Raw genomic sequence first — 23,241 nt, 5'->3', positions numbered from 1 at the left:
GAGATGGCCATGATATACTGATATGTGAAAAATGCACTGCAAAACACTATGAACCATGTGATCTCATTTTTGAAGTAAATGAGTAGTTAGTAAATGCATAGCAAAAATAAAATTTAAAAAATTGTAGTATACATAAAAATTGTTATGGTAGTTTTCTCTGGGGGGTGGAATTATGGGGGACTTCCACTTTCTGTATAATAGTTCTTTCTGTTGAATTTTATATAGTGAACTTAAGAGTTATAATATAAAACAAGAAGGGGGAAAAAAAAACCTCTGAGAATTTGCTGGCAGCTGTTTTCCCCCATAAAGCCTTCCCAGGCTGGTCTTGCCCGTGCACTCACATGGGCCTATGTTATTCGTGGAGTGTTACAGCAAAGCTGAGTGGAAAATGAAGTTTTAGAACTTGAAGCCTATTTCCCCACTGACTTCCATTACTGAATGAGGAGCTATGTGCCCGTGGAAAAGATCCTCCAAAGACTGAGTTGATAACTTCTGGAGAGGAAGAGGTCAATAATGAAGTCTCAGTACCACCATCCTAAAACAGAACACATCTCTCTCCCCGTCCTGAACCTCTTCACACCCATGCTCTTTTCCCATGGCCCCTTTCTGCTCCCACTTCACCTGGCTGTGACAGAGCCTGAGCACAATCTCATGCTTTCTCCTTTAAAGACAACACTGGTGCTGCTGTGTCTCCCTCTCACAGGAAAAAGCCTCACAACTGATCTCTTCCATAGGTCAGGGGCGACTTCTTACCTTTTCTTTAAAACATTTCCTAATTTAATTGGTCTGGGATCCTTTCAAAGGCCTAATTTCCTGATGCCCCAAATCAATGCCCAAGTAATTGCTGCTGGCCTATCTAAGCAGAGGGTATCACCTGTCCCCCAGAGAGGCAGTGTCGATCTTGAGGAAGCCAGCACAATTCATGAAGACTTTGGGACCCATGTGACACATGGTAACCAGTTGAGTTCGGCTCTCGAGACGGGTATTGTTCTGTTTCAAGATCTAGGGAAGAGGGCTAGAAGTGAGCAGGGCAGTAAGAGGGCCTGCATCCCTAGACTCTTTTCTGTTAAATTTCTATGGCTCGGCCAGGCGGTGGCGGCACACGCCTTTAATCTCAGCACCTGGGAGGCAGAGGCAGGTGGATCTTTGTGAATTCGAGGCCAGCCTGGTCTACAAGAGCTAGTTCCAGGACAGGCTCCAAAAAGCTACAGAGAAACCTTGTCTTGGAAAAAAAAAATTCTATGGCTCGACCTCTGTCAAATGTAGTATCTGGGACATCACCATGTTAACCACTTAATAATGCCTTTAATGAGATACAACTTACCTATCAGACTATGTATAGCTGGGCATGGTGGCATACACATGTAATGCTAGATTGAGGCAGAAGGATCATGAGGAGTTCAAGGTCAACCTCACTTACAAATTAAGCTTGAGGCCACTGAATGCTAAAGGAAATGGCCTCAAAAATAAAGAAGTGAATAAAAAAAAAAAAAATCCAAGGCCAGGTGGTGGCGACACACATCTTTAATCCCAGTTTTTGGGAGGTAGGTGGAATCTCTGAGTTTGAGGCCAGCCAGGGATAGACAGAAAAAGAAACCCTGTCTTGAAAAAAAAAAAAAAGAAAAGAAAGAAAGAAAAAGAAAAAAAAAAAAAACAAAAAACGAAACAAAACAGACCAGAGCTAGAAAGATGGCTTATAGGTTAATAGCACTGACTGTTCTTCTAGAGATCCTAAGTTCAATTCCCAGCACCCATATGCTGGCTCACAACCATCTATAATTTGAGCTGATACCGTCATCTGGTATGTAGGCAGAACACTGTATACATAACATTTTTTGGGGGGTAGGGTTTTATCTAGACAGGGTTTCTCTGTGTAACAGCCCTAGCTGTCCTGGATCTTGCTCTGTAGACCAGGATGGCCTTGAACTCACAGAGATCCACCTGCCTCTGCCTCCTGAGTGCTGGGATTAAAGTTGTGTGCCACCACTGACCATCCAAAAAATCTTAAAAATGAAAAGAAAAATCCAACCCAAAAGACAATGACATGTGACTGTGTATGGCTTGAAAGTGTACCGAAACAAAGAGAGCAACATTCATGTTAGGAAAACAGTGTTATGAATGCTGTTGATGCTCTCTGAGATTCCTTTATGTTTGCACTGGGAGGAGAAACTGCTGTTCTGGTTTCTCTTATTTCCATCATGGCTACCACAGCACAGTAGTGAGGATTAAGGGCTTGGCTACTAGGCCTGAGGCTGGCTCTGAAGCTGGGTAGTTCTCAACAACTTGCTTTACCTCCCTAATCTGTCAATCACATTGGCAAAGCTCTTCACACTCAATGAAATGATGATAATTTTTTTTATCAATCCAAGCCTACCTTTAGCAGGTGGGTCCCTTTGCGAGGTCCCAGGCCACAGACATACTGGATCAAAGCCTGGCTGTAAGGATGGGCGATGGCGCGGTTGACATCAACACCAACCTCATTGACCCGGTTGATAAATTCACAGTACAAGGCGTTGAGCAGCTCCTCTTTCACAACATGCTCCTACCAATACAGCAGCAAGTAAGGTTACTGTGCCTTCCGACCCACTTGGCCTACCTGCCCATCCTACTCACCTGCAAGGGATGAAACTTGAGACACAAGATGTCTTCATCAGAGCTGCACACCTGGGCAAATTCTATCAGAGGGTCTTGGATGCGCCGGGCTAGAGAGACAGCTTGTCTCAGAACTGGTGGATAATCCCGGAACTCTGCCTAGAACCAAAGGAAGGTCACAGAACCTTAGGGTGTCCACAGTGACAAGGTAAAAAGAAATTTAAACCATTTTGGCTTGAGCCATTTTTAAAAAATCTCCTTTGGGGCCTTTGTTTTCCAAGGACCACTTTAATCTCTGGAGCTGCCAATCTGAATTATAGTAACCCAAAAAGTCTCTGAATGGAAAAACCAACAGGCATAGTCCTAACAACCTGCATTTCCTAGTTAATCTCTCTGGGGTTCAAAGCAGTTACCAGAGCAAGCCACGAGGATGGGGGAATTAGCATTACCTCTGATTTCTTGCTGTTCATATACAGAATGGCCAACTCGTTGTCAACTAGCTCCACCCCAATAGAAGAAAGTTGTTGGCCTTGGTCCAGCTCATGCACTATGCGCTTTACATCCTCAATCAACATCTGGGCATCCCTGGAAGGATGAGGAGTATTGGTTAATGGATCTATTTCCTTAGGAATGGGTACTCTTGACTGAGGTGGGGTGGGGAAGAAAGAACTTCAAAGCAAAGAGGAACCACGTCTCCAGAGAGACCCCTGAAGTATCACCATTACACCCAGAAACAAAGCCAGATTAAGCAATAAGAGATGAGTGACGTTGGGTCACCCTGGCTTTACACCAGGCCCGTACAGAGTCTCATGCTCCTACCTGTTCTCTCCTGCAACAGTAACCACATGAGGCTTCTTATTCACAAGAAACTTCTTTAGGGTTTCAATATCTTGAGCCTGGATTAAAAGAAAATTATAGCTGAAGAGCTCCAAGCATGAAAAGATTTCAAGCAAGCTGAGATTTTTCTTTAAGAGATTATTTTTCTGGGTATGGTAGTATGTCTTTAATTCCATCATTCAGGAGGCAGAGGCAGGCGGATCTCTGTGAGTTTGAGGCCAGCCTGGTCTACAAGAGCTAGTTTCCAGGACAGGCTCCAAAGCTACAGAGAAACCCTGTCTCAAAACAAAAAACAAACAAGCAGAAAGCATTCAAATTCCTCTTTCTTTAGAAAAAGAGGTGATGAAGGGCAGAAGCAGGGAAAAAGCTGGAATAATGGAACAGTCTGACCTAGATGATGCTAAGAACAGAAGCAGCCACTGCAGATCCAGAAACAGACAAGGCCTAGGCACTGATGGATGTCAGAAGCAAACCATACCCAGTGAAGAGTGTCATCCACTGCCTACAAGTGATACTGACTCCCAAAGGTGAGACGATTTTTTAAAAATATTTTATTATATATACAATATTCTGTCTGTGTGTATGTCTGCAGGCCAGAAGACCTCATTACAGATGGTTGTGAGCCACCATGTGGTTGCCGGGAATTGAACTCAGGACCTCTGGAAGAACAGGCAATGCTCTTAACCACTGAGCCATCTGTATTGTACTATAAATGTATTGTTCTGTATATTTGTATATTGTAGCAGTAGAGTGTTGTTTATTTAATGTTTTTGTTATTTAAAAAAACCTTGCCAGGAGTGGTGGTGCATGCCTTTAACCCCATCACTAGAGAGGCAGAGGAAAGTGGATCTCTGTGAGTTCAAGGCCAGCCTGGTCTACAAAGTGAGTTCCAGCACAAGCTCCAAAGCTACAGAGAAACCTGGTCTTGAAAAACCAAAAAAGGGAGGGAGAGAGAGAAAGAGAGAGAGAGAGAGAGAGAGAGAGAGAGAGAGAGAGAGAGAGAGAGAAAAGATGTGATGAACCCGACTTACTTATGTGAGGTTTTGTTGTTTTGCTTAGACCACAACACTTGAACTCACTGAAGTACAGAGTGCACTGAGCATATACACTTGTGACCTATTCTAGAGACTTACTTTCTTTTCCCGCTCTTCTTCTCTCCATGCAGTTCGCCGCTTGGTGAAATGGGGCAGGCGGAGGAAATCAGTCACTTCTCCTTCACCATTGACTAAGGCACAAAACACAGGGTGATCTCTGCCAGCCAGACACAGAAAGAATACAATAGTTAGCAAGATGAACCACAAGTGGGAAGAAGAAACTGTGAAAGACAGGTGATGGTGCAAGGTAGGTAGTACCTGGCAGAGGAGAAGGCAATGCCGAGGACCCGAATGCCCTTCCCCTGGTTCTCATCCATGAAGTCGTCATCCTCTTCCACCTGCTGATCTGGTCGGTAGGGCGCCACCCTCAACCAATTGTAGAGCTTTCGGCTACAGGCCTAAAGTAGAGACACAGCCGACACTATGGTCACCAGGGCCTTCAAATGTGTGAAGGTATGTGTTCATGAAGCACATGGTCCTAATCACTTGACAGGTCTACAACACAAAACTTTAATTGCATTCTGGAAATGGCAGCAACATAAGCGAGAGACATTTAGGTGAGTGAAGAGGGAAGAGGCCTGGAGCAAACTTGGGCACAAACCCTCTGCCCTGTTTTGACTCTTTCTCGCCTGTATGTCCCCATTCTTTCTCTAGCTATAGATAACTCTGGGCTATCTTCATTCTCAGTTCAGCTAAAGACAATGAAAGCTGGGGTGTGGTGGCATAAGCATCAGGAGGATCACAAGGTCAGCCTTGGCTACATACAGACTTTTTCTTCAAAAAAAAAAAAAAATCAGTAGGACCAGAGAAATGGCTCAGCAGGTAAAAGCACTTGCTGCCAACCTGAATTTAATTCATGGGACCCACACAGAAGAAAGGCAGAATCCACTTCCAAAAGATATCCTCTGATCACACATATTCATGCACATACCCACACTTGTAATTAATAAATATAATAATAAAAAATTGGGAGTTTAGGGCTAGGGCTGTGTGGTAATGGCCTTAGGTTAAATGTCTGAGCCCACCTCCAGAGAGGAGTGAGGCAGTGGGCTTGCGGCCTCACCTTTACAACACTCTCTCTGGCCTCTGTTAGCAGCTTGTTCTTTAGTTCTTTGGCCATCTGCACATACAGGAACTGCTGTAAAGCTCGTTCAATGGCCATGGTGCGCTGCCTGTTCCATTCTTGTACTTGGTGGCTGAACTCATCCCGGTAGTAAAACTGCTTGATCTCCTCGAAATATGTTTGGTCGTTGCCATACCTGAGGAAGGGCACAAAGCTCTGGTGTGTGGCGGAGAAAACATGACCCTCACACATCCATGAGTGTATGAGGCTCATTTACTCAGAGATGGTGGCTTATGCTCCTGAGGGCTGCCTTCCCTCCTCCAGCCCCTTTCAGCCCAGGAGAAAGTTGTATTTACCCTTACCCTTCCACTCCCTTCATATCTATGCTGATGTCAATGGTGAGCAGTCCTTCATCCTCAGCCAGGCCTATCTTGAGAAACTGGTCATCTCTTAGCTCTTTAACAGGCTTGTTCTTTAAGTACTTAAAAGAATAAGCGTAGTGGGCCTCATCCACATCCTGAACACAATGAAAGTTAATCATTAGCAGGTAGGCAGGGCTTGGCCCCGAGAGAAAAGACTGTCTTTGGGTTGAAGGCAGAAGGAGTCTAGAGTGCGGCCACACCTAGAATAACAGCCCTAACTTACCTTTCTACCTTTCTTGGTCGGGGTTATATTTAGCTTGGCTCTCTCCTGGAAGGTCTGCCTCAGAACCTGTCTGACAAGGGGCTCCCGGGCAATCTGTAGTGCAACCATGTATCGGGCACCTTCAAGCACAGCTTCTGGTGTGGGGAACTGGCTGTGGGTACAAAAGTGGAGCTGTGGGGTGAGGTTGTCTCTGCCATCAGGTCACCCTTCCTTCTGGCCATCGGCTTTATGCCCACCTGCAAACGTAATCTTTGGCCAGCTCCAAGGGCTCTGCAGGAAACTGTTCCGTCTCATGTCGTTGGTAGCTGTCACGGAGGTTCTCCCCAAACTGCTCAGGTGTGAGGCCAAACTTTTTGGCCAGGCCATCTACAGCAAACAGAGGAGGACAAGGTGAGGCAGCAGCCTGCCAGACCACCCAGCTGTTAGAGGCTACAGCAGCTATATGGGCATCACAGTTTAAAGAGAGGTCATCAAAGAACAAAAAATATAACCTGACTTTAATTATCTGGGAGACTTCTAATTACTTAGGAAATTTAAGAGACACTGGATAATCATAGAGGTAGGGAACAGAAAGATGGTTGGGGGAGTGTTTATGGAGACTCTATAATTTATTCTTAGATGACTGACTTGACTAATATACTCTTTCCTGTCCCTATCCACTAGGGCATTACTGGAAATGTTTCCGTATTCAAAGCTGAAATGCCTATGTGACAAAAAAGGTGGTTTTACCCAGCCCTGCACTCTGGCAGATAGTGTACATGTCTCGGCGGGAGGCCTGCTTGAGCTCTGGTCCCCTCTGTTCCTCATCTTCAGCCTCTTCACCTTCACCTGGGAACAAAATTTGAGGGCAATCAGCTCTTGTTTCTAATTGGTTTCAAGGACCTGAGATGTCAAGATGTCCAAATGGCACCCAACCTAGCCATGGAGACTGGCATCTTCTTTCTCAACACTCACCTTCTTCATCTCCATCCTCCTTTACGCGTTTCAGTTTCTTACGGCTAGCCTTGGCAGCATTCTGCATCTTGGGGATGTCACGGCCATAGTACAGTAAGAAATGATTGTAGACATCTTTCAGTTCATCCATTGACTGTACATCTTTAAGTCTAAAGGGAAAGATGCAAGATCCTATTACTGGGAGCAAGCTTTGCTATAATACTTCTAATTCCCAGAAAGCAAGATCAAGTAAGGATAAGCAAATAGTCACAGAACAGTCACAGACTACAGTTTCAGCACAACCAGGATATCTTAAAGGAACGTATGTTGTTGGGAGTGGCAGTGCATGGCTGTAATATTTGGAGACTGAAGCAAGAGGCCTGCCACAAGTCTGAGAAAGCCTGGGACATCCAGCAACATCTGCTTCAAAAACAAACAAGTAAGCTAGGTGTGGTGTCCCAGAACTTGAGAGGTGGGAATATTAGGAGTCTAAGGCCAGACTGTTCTATAGGAGATACTGTAACAGTACACATATACAGGAAACATGTCAAACTGAACCGGTTAGTGGATGAAGGCCACACCCGTGACCTCAGCACTAGAGAAACTGAGACTAGATTACGAGTCTGAGGTCAGTCCGGGCTGCACAGTAAGACACTATCCTAAAAAAACAAAACAAAACAACAGATAAGGAAGAGGCAGAACAGGCAACACGTGTTAAGAGAAGTTCAAAGTCTTCCAAACTACTTCTCAGTATAAATACTATCCATCAAAACCATCTGTTACCCTCCAATACCACATTCATTATTCAGGCTCCCAAATTACTTTCAGATTATAAACTGTTTCTTATGTAGCATTATCAACACGGAATAAATGCACACATTACCAAATATGTATACCTAATACAAAGACTGCAGAGGTGTAGGCCCTTGCCATTGGATTGCCTGTTACTTCTCTTGTCTTGTTCCCGCCCTCCTTTTTTGGAGACAGACATTAGGTTGCCCAACTTTGAACACTACCCTCCTGCCTCAAAATCCTCTCAAGAACTGGGATTATAGGTGTGGGCCACTATACCTAATTTGAATTCCTGTTTCTTTTAACAACTTAATTTTTGGTAAATAAATCTGTTTTTTACATGCTAATATGGAAAACCAAAATGAATCTGTCAGCTTACGCCACTGCTCCCCATGGGGTTTTATATAGTTTAAGCTAACTCTGAACTCATGACCGTTTCAGTTCTACCTTCCACTTGGACTATAGAAGTGGATCACCACTCAGCTCGCATGCTCACTTTTAGTTGGGTGTGGTGGTACACACCTTCAGTCCCAACACTTGAGAGGCAGAGGCAGGTTAATCTCTGAGTTCTGAGTTCGAGGTCAGCCTAGTGTACACAATTAGTTCTAGGATAGAGTTCGTTTTTGATGTACTGACAATTTGGGGTCTAAAAGCTGGGGCCCCGGGCTGCAAATTCTGCAAAGAAACAGTGCTCCTGGGGACCTGCCTTCAGTTAGGCGGTTCCTTGTAACAAGCCCTGCATGTCCTACCTCTCCATGTCAGTAGTATCCAAAGCCCGGATGCCATCAGCAAGAGGTTTGTCAGGATCAGCAGAGATTTGCTCATACTGATAAGCCTGCATCTTCTCAAACAGCCGCGTTAGGTTCTCTTTTCGGATTTTCAGCTGAGTCCACTAGGACAGAGGAAGGCAGGAGTGAGGACTGGAACTAAGTCCTGGCAACCCAAGTCCGCTGTTCCCTTTAGCAGACCCACAAGCCAGGGAAGGTGGCAGTCCTGGAGGTCAGAGCTGTAGCACCCTGATACTGGTTTTTCTCCACCCAGTTCTCAGCTCCTTGTGGGCCTTTTGTCCATGTTACCTTTTCATCCCACTGCCACACTCTCCATAGGTCATTGATATGCAATTCAGGTTCCACATACTCCTTTCGGTAGAAGGCAATAAAAGGCACCTACGGTAGCAAGGATGCGGCTGTCAAGCAGAAGAAAGATCTCCAAACATCTCCTCTGCTAGAAGATAATAATTTCCTAGTCTAATAGCGCCATAAAATTCACAATTACAAGAATGATCCTTCCAACTGGCTATGCAGTGCAATGTTCTCCCCAGTGGAGTAGGTAACATTACAGACAGGCTATCTTGTCCCCTTGGTTACTAGTACCTCTTGTTAGTCACAGCACTCTTGAGTTTAAGAGACTACTAAGGATGAGGAAGGGGGTTTACCACTTGATTGTAGCTACCTCTTGCCTCACCCTCTAAATTGTAATGAATTTCTAACCACTTGGGCTACTAGAGCTCAAGGAGCAACCTCAAAATGCTGATTCCGCATGAAGCCCAGGGCTTCTTTGATCTTCTGAATCGTGCTGGGTCCTTTGCGACTGAAGCTACTAGTTGGCTGCCCACGGTCTAGGTAATCACAGCTTTCCTATTGTAAGAAGCAAAAACAAAAGAGGCAAGACACGTTACTTCCTATCTTAGCACACAAGAGCTTCAAAACATGAGAGCATTTTCTGATGAAATCTAAAATTTTTCTTTGCTTTTTTATCTCTCTTTCAGTTTTTCGAGCAGGATTTTGCTGTGTAGTCTTGACTATTCTGGAACTCAAGCTTTGTAGACCAAGCTGGACTTGAAGTCACAGATATCTGCTTGCCTCTGCCTCTCAAGTGTTGGGATTATGGGGTTAAAAGTGTGCATCACCAATGCTTGCTTAGTATTTTTCTTAGTATACATATATACATACTCTTTCCCAGGCATACAGAAGCAGCACATAGGGAAGGAATAGCTTCTCATTTTCATCAACTGACCTCTGGTTCATATCAGAACTTTTAACATTTGCTTTATGTGTATGAATGCTTTGCCTACACATATATATGTGTGCCATGTGAGTACCTGGTGCCCACAGAGGTCAAAAGAGAGAGTAGGAACCATAGAATTCCAGGTACAGGCAGTTGTGAGCCATATGTGGGTGCTGGGAACCCAATCTGTGTTCTCTGCAAGGGCAGCAATGCTTCTAACTATCCAGCCAGCTTTCTAGCCTCTCAAATCTAAACTTCTGAGTACCTGTAGAGAAATGGTTGGTGTGGCAAAGGCATTTCTGTAGATCCAGTCAGCTTCTTCTTCTAGCTCATCATCTTCAGCTGCCTTGACAGGGATGGAGCGGAGCTGTAGTGAAAAAGAGGGTGACACATCTTTATTCTACATCCTGCTAGGAATAAACAACACTTCTGAACAGAAGCATGTGATTCTTAGGTACATACTTCTAGTATCACCTGACATAAAATGAGCATTTTCCAGATCTGTTGAGAATACCATGTCAGCCAGGCAGTGGTGTCGCACGCCTTTAAGCCCAGCGCTTGGGAGGCAGAGGCAGGCAGATCTCTGTGAGTTCAAAACTAGCCTGGCAGAGTGATTGCCTAGCATGCACAAAACCTCAGCAGCACAAAACCTGGCACGATGGTGCGCGCTTGTAATCCCAACACTTGAGAAAAGACAGAGAGCCGTGCGTGGAGGGTGGCGCACACCTTTAATCCCAGCACTGAGGCAGAGGCAGACTGATCTCTGAGTTCAAGGCCAGCCTGGTCTAGAGCAAGTGCCAAGACAACCAGGTAGGTTCACAGAGAAACACTGTCCCAGACTCCCCAACAAAAAAGATGGAGGCAAGAAGATCAGAAATTTAAGCTTACTCTTGACTACTTACTAAGGCCACTCTGGGCTACATGAAAACCTGTCTCAAAAACAAACAAAACAAAACAAAACAATAACAAAAACAAAAAACAAAACAAAAAGAAAAAAAAAAGACCAAAAAACCCACCATTTCAATGTCAGTCCTGTAATCTTAGCTACTCAGGAGGCTGAGGTTTAAGACCTGCTTGGGCTATAGAATCAACCAAAGGCCAGCCTAAGTTAGTGAGACTCAGTTTCAAAATAAAAGGTAAGAGAACTAAGGACATCAGTCAACAACAGCACTCAGTACTGCCAGAATAAATAGACTCCCTGGACCTGACTTAGATGGGTTTCAAAGTCCAATGGATACTACTCATTGTGGTTTCCTACCTGGAACCTCTCAGGCAGGTCAGTGGCTCGGATTTCATTGTCCTGGTCTGTGAGGTGGCTGCTCTCCAGTTCACTTGGTTCATACATCTCAAAGATGCTCCTGCGGCTCACACGCTTCTTGGTGGTTTTCTTGGGGCGCACCCGGATTTCCCCTTCAGCCTCATCATCCTCATACTCATAGTCTTCCTCCAGCTCCTCATCATATTCATTGTATTTCTCAAACTCGTCGTAGTCAAAGTCCACCCCGAAGATCTCCTGAGCTTCCTGCAGGGCTCTATGTGTGAGAACAAGGGGATTGAGAGGGAGGAGAAATGCAGCCCCTCCCCACATTCTCTGCATGCCTCAGGACTAAAGGAGCAAAGAGAAAAGCAGTTGGAAAACCATATTCAATGTGGAATAAATAGGTGCCTGGAAGTTTCAAAGCAAATTATTATCAGAAGATAAAAAGTTTATCTTTGGCACCTGCCAGTGATAAGAGTCAAATATCACAGTCAGATGGGTCCTTATTCTGCTTGGTAAACCATCTTCTGCCAAGTCGCTACAGCATTCCCTTAGAACAAAACCTTTCAAACTACTATACTTTGCTTCAGGTTAGAAGGTCATCTATATGTGAATATACTGAGGATAACAGGGATCCTGGATGCATGCCCATGTGGAATGCTATTCTAATTTTTTTTTTTTTGAGACAGGGTTTCACTGTGTAACAACCGTAGCTATCCTAGCTTTGTAGACCAGGCTGGCCTTGAACTCATAGAGATCTACCCACTTCTGCCTCCTAAATCCTGGGATTAAGGGCCTGCGCTACCACGCCTGGCTTCAGCCTAATCTTTTGAGGACTCACATATTTGAGAGCACTCAGTGACTGAAGGAGCAGGTGGAAACCACTGTCTAGTAGAGGTGTGATTTGAGGCACAGAACAAAAATGGATGCGAGTTTGGGGCATCTTAACTTTGGCAGAAGCCTCTAGACTTCCTGATCATATGCTCATTCAATGTCTTTATTAACACATTGTAGCAGGCACACTTACGCATCTGTATATCCAGGAAGCTTTTTTCGCCATTTGGGCTTTTTCAGAGGCTGTCCATCATCATCCACAATGAAATCGTCAATATCTGGAGAAGGAAAAAGTTAATGCCCAGTCAGTGGATAAGCCTGGTTCCTGCCAGGAAACATTAGGGAGGCGCCTAAAAGGACCTCCCTATTAAGGAACAGAAAATGTCAACATCCATTCAATGTTGGCTTCCCTGTCTAGCATCTGTCAGGTACCTGACTCTTCATCATCCTCCTCCTCTTCCTCTGGAGGAGCCATGGGGGCCTCTACAGCCTCCTGTCCTTCTTCCCCTTCCTCATCCTGGAAGATTTCCCCTGCAATAGCCTCCTTTTCATGTTCCTCTTTGCCATATTCCTCTTCATCATCATCTTCATCATCAGACATTTTTTTGACACGTCGGTACTTTTGCTAGTGTTGAGAAAAATATGCTCTATTAAGATGGGGCATGTAGGTGTCTAATATAAGGATATCTGTTATCCAGCCTCACTTCTGTATTCCCACCACAATTACTTTTGTCAAGTGAGACGGGAAAGAACACACCGAGTGATGTTTATCCAGCCCCAAGGCCTGTCCTGCAAACTGACAGATTTTTTCTATTTTCTATTAGACTTCAGATTTGGGACCCACAGCATTATGCTGCTGGGGACCTTTCTCTTCTCTGATGACCCCAAACTATTCAGAAAAAAGGATAAAGAAAGTACTTACTCCTCGCTTGACTTTAACACCCAAATTCTCCTCAATGAGATCAAAATCATCATCTTCCAGACGGTCATCAAAAGCTAAAGAGAACAAAGTGTACCCATGGTGAGGGGAGGCTCTTCTCCACTGCAACTTCCACCCCTGCCTCAGCTGACACCGGGACATGCTACTAACTGCGTTTTCTCTTCTTGTGGCCAACATCATCCTCTGAATCAGCAGAGTCGCTGCCTTCATCTTCCTCCCCTTCTTCTTCATCATCGTCATCATTGATAAAGCCTTTTAGGTTGCCTTGCTCATCTTGATCATCTAGATTCTCTTCTTCCTCCTCTTCATCTGAAAATATGTGTGTTTGAGACATGGAGACTGGAATTAGAGGGTGGAAGGGCAGACTACCTGCTTAATTTCAATTATCCACATCCCCTGAACCTAGTGACTAGCTGGCATGTCTATTTTCTGTCCCATGTAATGGCACAGAGCAAGACTTGGAAGGTTTCTTCCCCACATTTACCAGCTGTCTTTAGGAAAGATGATCTTCCCAATGACCTTGCCTCCTCACATTAGCAGATGCTTTACAGCTTCCAGTAACCTGTTTTCCTCAAAGGACAAACTCAGCAGCCACACTTCTTCTTTTATTCTTTTGCTGCAAGTTATACCTCCTATCCCCCTCTAAAGTTACTTCATAATTCTACTCTCTTGATGACTTTAAAGCTTAAAAAATGGGGTACAAAAACATTCATGGGAATATAAGTGGGAAGCATCACAGAGATTTATCTATCAGTTTACTGTCTGTCCCACACACTAATGTAAACTCAAACTAGCATAAACAATAACTGCATCTTATTTTGTCTTGCTAGTTTTCTAACTACTGTGCCTGGGATACAGCAGAGTGATGCACTATGCATTTCTAAGAATGACTCAACATTCTCAAGCTGGTACCTCATGTGTGACCCTGTGCTCAGCCTGAGCCTTTCATCAGCAAGAATCCAACTATCCAAAGCTTACGAGTAGTGGGGAGAGGGTTGAGGCCGGGGCCTCCTTACCATCATCCTCCTCTTCCACAAACTTCTTGGTGACTCTAGGTACCACCTCGCCTTCATCATTGTATTCTTCCTCTGACTCTTCAGCCTCACTTTCCACAAAATCAGACATTGCTGTTGCTTCCCAGTCTCCTTGAAAACTACAGAAAGAAAGGAAGTTTGTATGTGTGTTGGGGTGGTGGTTAACAAAAATAAGACACATGAGACAGATGTAGTGGTGCACACCTTTATTAATCTCAGCACTCAGGGGGCAGAAGCAGGCAGATCTTTGTGAGTTTGAGGCCAGACTGGTCTACAGCATGAGTTCTAGAACAGCCAGAGCTACATAGTTAAAGCCCTGTCTCATAACAAACAAACAAACAAAAAAGACATGATTTTAAACAGGGCTCTTAAACCTCTTCACAGAATCCTTGTAGCTACCTACCATGGGGCTCTGTTTACTCCAGCATTTCTCCTTAGGAAGAATCAGGAAGCTCAGCTTAGGAGTGTAACTCAATGGTAAAGGCTCACCCAGCATGAAAGAGGCCTGAGTTTGATTCCCAAAACCAGAAAACAAGGCTCCAAACCTCCTATTCTACCAAGGGTCGCTCCTTGTGAGCATTTTTTTTTTTTTAAAGTTTCTCAAGACAGGATTTCTTTGTAGCTTTAGAACCTGTCCTGGAACCAGCTCTGTAGACCAGGATGGCCTTGAACTCAGAGATCTGCATGCCTCTGCCTTCCAAGTGCTGGTATTAAAGGTTTGCACCACCACTGCCCGGCCTCTTGTGTGTATTTTAAGAAATGGCTATTATACAAGACTTACAGCAGAATCATTTTTCTCTTTCTCACTCTTTGAGAAAGGGTTTCACTCTGTAGCCAAGATTGGCCTTCAATTCACAGCAATATTCCTGTTTCTGCCTGTTCAGTGCTGGATTGCAGGAATTAACCACCACATTTGGTTTTATCATTTCTCTTAATCTTCACAAATTTCCAGGCAGAATTGGGCAAATGAAGAAAGCAAACAGGGATTATTATTATACAGGTAAGGCTATGATGGTAGAGTGAGATTATATGACTTGCTCACAAGAAGTTTGAGAAATAGTAATTGCCAAGACTTTACATAAGGTGCTTTCATCCATACATCCAGCAGAGTCAAGAAAAATTCCTGCCATGCATGGTAGCACAGGGCTTTATTCCCAGGCAAGAGGTGAATCTCTGGGAAAGGAGGCCAGTTTAGTTTAAATAGTAAGTTCCACGTAAGCCAGGGAATACACAGTAAGACCCTGTCCCAGCATCTGCATGGTTGCTCACAACCATCTGTGACTCCAGTTCCAGGGGATCCAATATCCTCTTCAGAACTCCTTGGGCACCAGGCATATAAATGGTGCACAGACATACATGTAAGCAAAACATCCATATATATAAAATAAAAACAATGAGATTATTTTTAAAAAAGAAAAATCCCTTTTCAGTAGATTAAACAATACTATGAGACCTTATGCCTACTTGTATGACTGCTGGTTTGAAGAATTCGGCTGAAAAAGAGCCTCTTCAGAAATATCAGAACCATGATGAATCCATTTGTATCATTTATCTCCTTGTTTTATTTCTGTGATAAAACACTGACCAAAAGCAATCTGGAGGAGGAGTTTATTCACCTTACAATTACAGGTTCCAGTCCATCACTGAGGGAAGTAAAGGCAGGAACTTGAAGGGAGGCTTGCTGGCTATAACACAGCATCACTTCTAAGGTACTCACTCACTTTACAGGCAAGACACAAGAATGCTGCTTTCTAGTTGGCTTGCTTACATTCAGCTCACTTTCTTATATGGTTCAGGACCACTTGCCTAGCAATGGTACTGCCATAGTGGGCTACGAACTCTTATATCAATTAACAATCAGGACAATCCCACAGACATACCCACATGCCAATCTGATCTGGGCAATTCCCAACTGAGGCTCACTGCCCTCAGATGACTCTAAGCTGTGTCAAAAAACAAACAAACATCTGACGAATTTAAGAGTAGAGATCAAACTCTGATCTCATCACCTAACACTTAGATCACCTGGAGAATGACAACAGGAGCGCCCCAAGCCTGCTAAACTAAGTTTGATCTCTGGAACCATGGCTGAAGGAGAAAATAAGATTCCTGAAAGTTGTTCTCTGAATTCCACACTCACACCATGGGGCACGGTCTTGCACACACAAACTATACACACAATAATAAAATTGGTGAGATGGCTCAGAGGGTTAAAAAAGTGCCTGCTGTGCAAAACCTGGTGACCTTAGTTCATCCCTGGAACCCATGTAAAGATGGAGAAAACAGACTCCACAAGAGTTGTCCTCTACCCCATAATACATTAAAATAAAGAAGAATTACCAGGTTGGTGGTGACATGCCTTTAATCGCTGCACTCTTGAGAGGCAGAGGCATGTGGATCTGAGTTCAGGCCAGCCTGGTCTACAAAGTGAGTTCCAGGACAGCCAGGGAAATGCAGCGAAGTCCTGTCTCAAAAAAAAAACAAAAGGGTCGACGATTTCTTTTTTGTTTTAGAGACAATGACTCAATGTGGTCAGAGTGGCCTAAAATTTGCCACTTAGCTAAGGATGAGTTGAACTTTAGATCCTCCTGCCCCTACCTCCCAGGTATTCAAATTACAGGTGTGTACCATCACAACAAGCTAAGAATGTAGTTTCAAATAAATGTTAACTGGGTTTTTTTTTTTTAAAATACTTTGTTTTGGGTCTGGAGAGAAGGCTAATCGGTGAAGAGCACTGGTTTCTCTTTCAGAAGACCAGGTTCAATTCCCAGCACTAATATTGCATCTCACAACTGTCTGTAAATTCAGTTACAGGGGACCTGACCCTCTCACACAGACATCTGTGCAAGCAAAACAGCAATGCACATGAAAAATAGTTTTTTTAAAATTTGTATGTGTTATTAGTGTTTTTCCTGGGTGCGAGTGTACCACATACATGTAATGCTCAAGGAGGCCCAAACAGGGCATCAAATCCTTTGACTCTGAAGTTACTCAGTCGTTAAACCTTGGGCAGGTGCTGGGGACCTGGGGTACTCTACAAGAGCAACAAATGCTTTTATCCTCTCTCTCCAGCCCTGACAGCTACATTTCAATTTGGGTCTCATTTTACTTAGCTATAATTCTGTACCAACTAATAACTTCATCTTCTACATTCCTGTTTTCCAACATAGCTAAAGCCTGGCAGGAGAACCCAAAAATCCATAACTGAGTCTTGATTCGGACATTAAAAAGAACACACACAGAGGCAGAGGATGCCGCTCAGTAGGTACATTGCTTGCCTGGTACACATAAAGCCCTGGGTTCAGCTTTATGTGTACCAGGCAAGCCAGCACCGCAAAGCCAGTTGTGACAGCAGAAGCTTATTAATTCTAGCTTTCAGGAAGTGGCAGGAGAAGAATCAGAAGTACAAGGTCACATGGACTTGGGACCTAGTTTAGTTGGTAAAGTGTCTGCTATGTGAGCCTGAGGACTTGAGTTGAGGAGCCATGAGAAACCATGAAAAAAAACTGTGCATGGTGGCACCAATTGGTAATTTCTAATACTGGGAAAAGCAAAGACAGGCGGATCTGTAGGGCTCACTATCCTAGCCTACTTTGTAAGCTTCAGGCTACTGAGACCTGCTGTGGGATAGCGCTCTTGCACACTGTAAAGATTTGTTTACTAAAATGCTGACTGGCCAATAGCCAGGCAGGAAGTATAGGCAGGGTGACTAGACTAGAAGAATTCTGGGAAGGGAAAAGGCAGAGATGCAGTCACAAATCAGACTGCAAGATGAGAATGCCTTTCTGAGAAAAGGGACCAAGCCACGCGGCTAACCACAGATAAGAATTATGGGTTAAGTTGTAAGAGCTAGTTAGTGCCAGGGGCGGTGGTGGTGCACACCTTTAATCCCAGGACTTGTGGAGGCAGAGGCACGCGGATCTCTGTGAGTTTGAGGCCAGCCTAATCTACAGAGTGAGGTCCAGGACAGCCAGGACTGTTTCAGAGAAACCCTGTCTCAAAAAACAAACAAACAAACAAAAAACAACAACAACAACAAAAAACTAGAAAAAAAAGTTTCTGGTAGACAGAGATTATATCCAGTTGAAGCACTAATAAAAACTATGACAACAAATGCCTATACAAAGGGATTAGGTGGATGCCCCTCTTTCACTTTTCTGGCATCTGCATCCTTAAGGTCTTTTAGCTAAAGTAATGCCAAGTGAATCTTAAAAATTCTGCCAATTAAATTTGTAGTTCTAGGCTAGATGTGGTGGCTCATGCCTTTAAGCCCAGTTTGTAGAAGGTGGAGGACAGCCTGGTTTATATACAGTGTTCCAGGGCAGGACAACACAGTGAGACCACATCTCAAGAAAAAGAAAAACAACCTGGACAGAAGCAAGAGAGAGTTAGAACATCACTCCTATACTTGGTGTTTTGAAGCGGGGCTTTACTCTAGGCTGTGTGACCTGAAAGTTAACTCTTAGGACTCACAACAATCTCCCTATCTCAGTTTCCTAAGTGCTGTGATTAAAAGAAAGCTCCATTATGCCCCTGATAATTCTAACATTGCTCCCCCCAAGCCTTGAACTGAGACATTAAAAATAGTAAACTGCACACAGCTTACTTTAATTAGGTCATCATACCATGAATTCAGTCTTTTAAAGGACCAGCATCTTCAAGCTAGCTCTTACAGACAGATGTCCCTGTTCTATTTAACAGAGAGAAATAGACAACCCACCTGAGATAACAGCTTATTCTTGGTCCAGGGAGGCAGCTGGCGTTCCGCTTACAATCAGCTTGGGAAGACAACTGTCTCCCTACCCTCCCAACTCCCAGGCTAGGTTAGAGATAAAACACGCTCTAATGCACTGTTATACGTGGAATGTCTCTAATCTAGCTCAGCGGTAAGCCTTCCAGTTAAGAGGTGTGCCAGAAGCAGTCAGGACTTTCTACAGCTAGATTTTGAATAATACTGCATCAGCACTGCAGGCTGAAGATGCCAAGCAACAGCGACTCCAGAATAAAGACATCACTTGTGTATATTAACATCATCAATACATGATTTAATAAGATAAGCTGACTGTAGTTTTGATTTTTGCATTTAGTACTCACATTCCTCAAATTTTCCCCACATTCAAGACTATAGTTAAATTTGCACCTGGAATAGGCCTTGAAGAGGAGTAGAGTGGTGGAGGGAGGGCTCTCCAGGCAGAAGACAGCTGCCCTGTAAGATGTGACTCAGGGAGAGGGTAGTGGTTACCATGACATTCTCAGGAAGAGGAACAGGGCTGGGATCAGATGGCCACAGGGGAGGCCCTTGGCAGTTCCTCCTTTCTAACAAGAACTTATAGGAGGCAATTAAGAGGAGACCTGGCTGAAGAGATCTGACTTGTTAACTCCTTTTGTTCTGAAGCTTCAGTTAACTTAGATTCTATTTGTTTAGGGTCAAGCTCTATTCTGGGTCTTGGTAGGTAAAACAGAATAAAATATGCTTCTTCCTGGGTAGAGTTCACAATTTTCATAAATTACGTCATGACAAACATGAATGAGGGTGGGTATATCTCAATGGTGGACAGAACATTTCCTTACCATGCACAAGGCTTTGGTTAAATATCTGAAACCAGAAAAAAGAAATGAAACAAAATCCTGTAATTAGTGATGAGAACAATATGGTGACAGAAGTCACAGAGTACTTCATAAAAAGGGACGCCAAGTGAGGACATAAGAACATGGTCTGGCTGGGTGGCGGCGGCGCACACCTTCAATTCCAGCACTCGGGAGGCAGAGGCAGGCAGATCTCTGTGAGTTTGAGGTCAGCCTGGTCTACTAGTTCCAGGACAGGCCCCAAAGCTACAGAGAAACCCTGACTCAAAAAACCACACACATACACAATCTAATTATAAGAAATTAAGATATTTAAAATATAGGCTGGGGGCTGGTTATATGGTTCAGCAGGCAAAAGTGTCTGCCATGCAAGCCCATGACCTGAATTAGATTCCAAAACTAATGTAAAGAAAGAAAAACTAAAAAACTACCGGAAGAAAAGAACTGAATCCACAAGGCTATCCTAGGCCTACTCACACCTATACAAGAATTAACACACACATTCTCATTCTCTCTAATGAGTTAAATAAATCTTAAAATAAATGGGTGGTGGTGGCTGCGCACGATCCCAGCACTTGGGAGACAGAGGCAGGCAGACCTCTGTGAGTTCAAGGCCAACCTGATCTACAGAGTGAGTTCCTGGAGAGCTAGGGCTATTACACAGAGACACCCTGTCTTGAAAAAATAAATAAATAAAATAATAAAAACGTTTTTAAAATAAAAAGAAATAAACTTCATAAATACCCAAAAAGTGAGAAATAAAGTATAGAAACTGACTGCTTGGGGAGGTAGTTGGAGGAGACGCTGGAGCAGAACCTTCTGTAGAGCACGAATGGTGGCAGCAACAGAGAAAGTCAGTTTGACCAGGGAGAGGAAGAGGGCTTCACGTGAAGACACATAGGATCTTTATAGGGTAAGTTAAAGGCTTCAAAGACTGTAGGGGAATTTGAGCAGAAACAGGAAACCGGGGAACTATCATAGCCCAGGCCAAAGATGATGGTGGCATAGAAAACAGAGCACAGGGAGGGTATCTGAACACATAGAGGACTCAAAATTAAACCCCAAGAGAAAACCAACATTTAGATATTAGGGAGAGAGAATAGTAAAGAAGAATGAAGCATCTAGTAAGCTGAAACAAGAGGCTCAAAGAGTTTGAGCCATTTAGACTAAATAGCAAGACTCTCAAAAACAAAATCCACAAAGCAAAAAGCAAACAAACAACCCAAAAACCCTGCAAAATCACATCAGGTCCAGTGGTGGATGCCTACAGCCCTACAGTCTGGACCAGCTTCTTGAGAGTTAAGGAAAGACAACTGCTTGGCTCCAGGAGTTCTGGAGTGTGCTATGCAGATTAGCATCAGTATCACTATGATTACATTTTTACCTTTAACTTCTGGTGAGTGAGGAATCACCAGTATGCCTAAGGAGAAGTAAGCTGGGAAAAACATTGATTAAAAATAGATCCTCCCCAAAAAGGCCAGGGAAGGAGAAGACTCAACCAAGAAAGCACCTGCCACACAACCATGCACACAAAATAACTACATAAAAATGCAATAAAGTTGTTTTTCTTTTTGTTTTTTTTTTTAAGTTTGTTTTTCGAGACAGGGTTTCTCTGCAGCTTTGGAGCCTGTCCTGGAACTAGTTCTTGTAGACCAGGCTGGCCTCGAACTCATACACAGATCCGCCCGCCTCTGCCTCCCGACTGCTGGGATTAAAGATGTGGGCCACCACTGCCAGGCTTGTTTCAGTATTTTAAAGACTAAAAAGGAGCAGCTAGCTTAAGAGAGTAAAATTCAAGAGCCAAGTATAATACAACAGCTAAGGGGACAAAGCTTGAAGGAGTAACTGCATTGACTAAGAGTAGCCATTGGATTTGGCAACATTGTAGCCACTGTTGAAGCGATCAATTTTGATGAGCACTTAGAAGAGAAGTCAATCAGGTTGTTATTGACTAAAGCTTCAATGAAGGGAAAGAAAGTTGAACTAGTATAAGCAGAAAACTATAAAACTACAAGAATTAAAAAAAAATTAGACGGGTGGCGGTGGCGCACGCCCTTTAATCCCAGCACTCGGGAGGCAATTAAAAGACCAAAGACTTACAAACTGTCAACTTCAGTGTTCAACGGCGGAATAAACTTTTTCCCCGAAAAATTAATTTAACTCAGCACCTTCCGCACAGTGTAGCATAATACTCCCTTGCTGGGGAGAGGCCTGAAAATTTATAGGCAGTTAACGGTAGCTGGGGGGGAGGGGCTCACGTGATCCCACCAGTCCTCCTAAGGATCTAGAGTAGAGCAATTCATGGTTGCTGGGGGAGAAGCACATTTTCTTTAGGGTTGTAGGCGAGGTTTCTCTGAATAATCCCTCACATTCCTGTAAGTAACCTTAAATTAACTATTGAATTACACACATACACAGAAAAATAAATGAAAGTAACAGGGGATTGTGAAGAAGGGAATCATCAGAAATGGGGTGTGGAGGAAAATGGAAAAAAGTACCCTACTACTTTTGATACTACAGTGACTTTCCGTATAGGGATTATAGGAGATCTGCCTCCTAAAAGAAAATAAGCATCAATTCTTTCTGTAACACAGGGAAACTGTTTTTCTTAGATACTTAAATTGAGTACCTGATGTCAATCAAGAATACAGATTTTGGATTCAACAACCCATTCTGATATTTATGGTAGGTCGCAAGCGTTCGAGGAAATGAATTACGCGGGATGGAGGGTTTCAGGCACTTCTATACAAACTCTCATCTTTCGAAAGGGTTAATGGACTCAGCCATCCAAGGGAAAAGAGTTCAATTATTCAACAATATGAGAAGACCTAACATTCAGCACAGTACATTAGCCTTATGGCTGAACCATCTTAAGTCCGGTAGGATCCAAACGCACGGAATAACTAATCTGATCACCTGATGCCAAGTAAGAAACCCTTAGGTCTCTTCTAGTCCCAATTTTTCGCGTGGCCCAGATTCCAGAAGCTACGGGGAAGATGGGATCCCAGAAAGCCTGTTGATTCAACAAGCAACCCCAGTTCACAGGTTCCAGGTGGTACTGCGTGGGGGAAAGGCCTGGAGATGCTGAGCAACCACGGCGCTTTCTTGTCCCTTTCCCCCGGTAGATCAGGAAAGGCCAGGGCACTCCAATGCCTCTTCCTTACCGGGCCAGGCCCTGGGAGCTCGGCTCGCTGCGCACACCAGAAACGCTCTCCCGGCTGAGCTTTACCTGCTTAAGGGCCGCTGTTTCTCCGCTGCGCTAAGCTCCCACGGAAGAAAATGGGGTCGCCGAACCGAGACTGGCAAAGGATAGTACGGACCCACCGCAATGGCCCTCCGCGTCTGCCACCGCCACCGCCGCCACCAGTACCACCACCGCCGTCGCCGCTGCTACGTAAACGTACTACGTCACCTCCGGCTCTCTGTCACTGGGAGTGGGCGGGCCATTTCGTGCTTTCTTTTCCCCTCCGGTGGCTAGCGCTCTCGTTTATAGCGTGCGAACGCTAACCGAAGGAACTCAGCCGCCATAGAGTAACCAGAACAAAACGGATTCCCAGGTCACCCGGCCGCTCGAGCCAGAGCAACCATAAAGATTCAGGTTAAAGTGGCTTCACTTCCTCCTTGTC

At 44.1% G+C, this 23,241-nt stretch overlaps 1 protein-coding gene across 3 annotated transcripts in view; it reads right to left on the bottom strand.

The window, feature by feature from the left end:
- Supt6h (SPT6 homolog, histone chaperone and transcription elongation factor) overlaps nt 1-23,209 on the bottom strand; it is a 36,287-nt gene extending 13,078 nt beyond the window's left edge. Inside the window, exons 1-24 of one of the 3 annotated variants that reach the window (XM_085695428.2) lie at nt 22,845-23,209; nt 14,012-14,148; nt 13,146-13,304; nt 12,978-13,051; nt 12,488-12,680; nt 12,249-12,333; nt 11,222-11,495; nt 10,229-10,330; nt 9,477-9,593; nt 9,033-9,122; nt 8,706-8,848; nt 7,186-7,334; nt 6,961-7,059; nt 6,468-6,597; nt 6,232-6,382; nt 5,949-6,103; nt 5,587-5,782; nt 4,782-4,921; nt 4,563-4,680; nt 3,412-3,488; nt 3,042-3,177; nt 2,614-2,751; nt 2,375-2,542; nt 875-1,002 (exon numbers count right to left, since the gene is read on the bottom strand). In XM_085695428.2, coding sequence (XP_085551554.1) covers nt 875-1,002; nt 2,375-2,542; nt 2,614-2,751; nt 3,042-3,177; nt 3,412-3,488; nt 4,563-4,680; nt 4,782-4,921; nt 5,587-5,782; nt 5,949-6,103; nt 6,232-6,382; nt 6,468-6,597; nt 6,961-7,059; nt 7,186-7,334; nt 8,706-8,848; nt 9,033-9,122; nt 9,477-9,593; nt 10,229-10,330; nt 11,222-11,495; nt 12,249-12,333; nt 12,488-12,680; nt 12,978-13,051; nt 13,146-13,304; nt 14,012-14,120 — 3,131 coding nt within the window. In that variant the 5' untranslated portion in view covers nt 14,121-14,148; nt 22,845-23,209. Of the gene's footprint in view, nt 1-874; nt 1,003-2,374; nt 2,543-2,613; nt 2,752-3,041; nt 3,178-3,411; nt 3,489-4,562; nt 4,681-4,781; nt 4,922-5,586; nt 5,783-5,948; nt 6,104-6,231; nt 6,383-6,467; nt 6,598-6,960; nt 7,060-7,185; nt 7,335-8,705; nt 8,849-9,032; nt 9,123-9,476; nt 9,594-10,228; nt 10,331-11,221; nt 11,496-12,248; nt 12,334-12,487; nt 12,681-12,977; nt 13,052-13,145; nt 13,305-14,011; nt 14,149-14,810; nt 14,966-21,715; nt 21,737-22,844 lie in introns of those variants that run through there. The other 2 variants (XM_085695429.2, XM_087910248.1) reach the window with 2 other exon arrangements.
- Nucleotides 23,210-23,241: the final 32 nt, after the last annotated feature.

Source organism: Myodes glareolus, chromosome 9 (genome assembly GCF_982192425.1).
Source record: "Myodes glareolus chromosome 9, mMyoGla1.1, whole genome shotgun sequence".
NCBI lineage: Eukaryota > Metazoa > Chordata > Mammalia > Rodentia > Cricetidae > Myodes > Myodes glareolus.
Note: the sequence above shows the minus strand (reverse complement) of the source record. Positions and strands in the feature narration are given on the sequence as shown.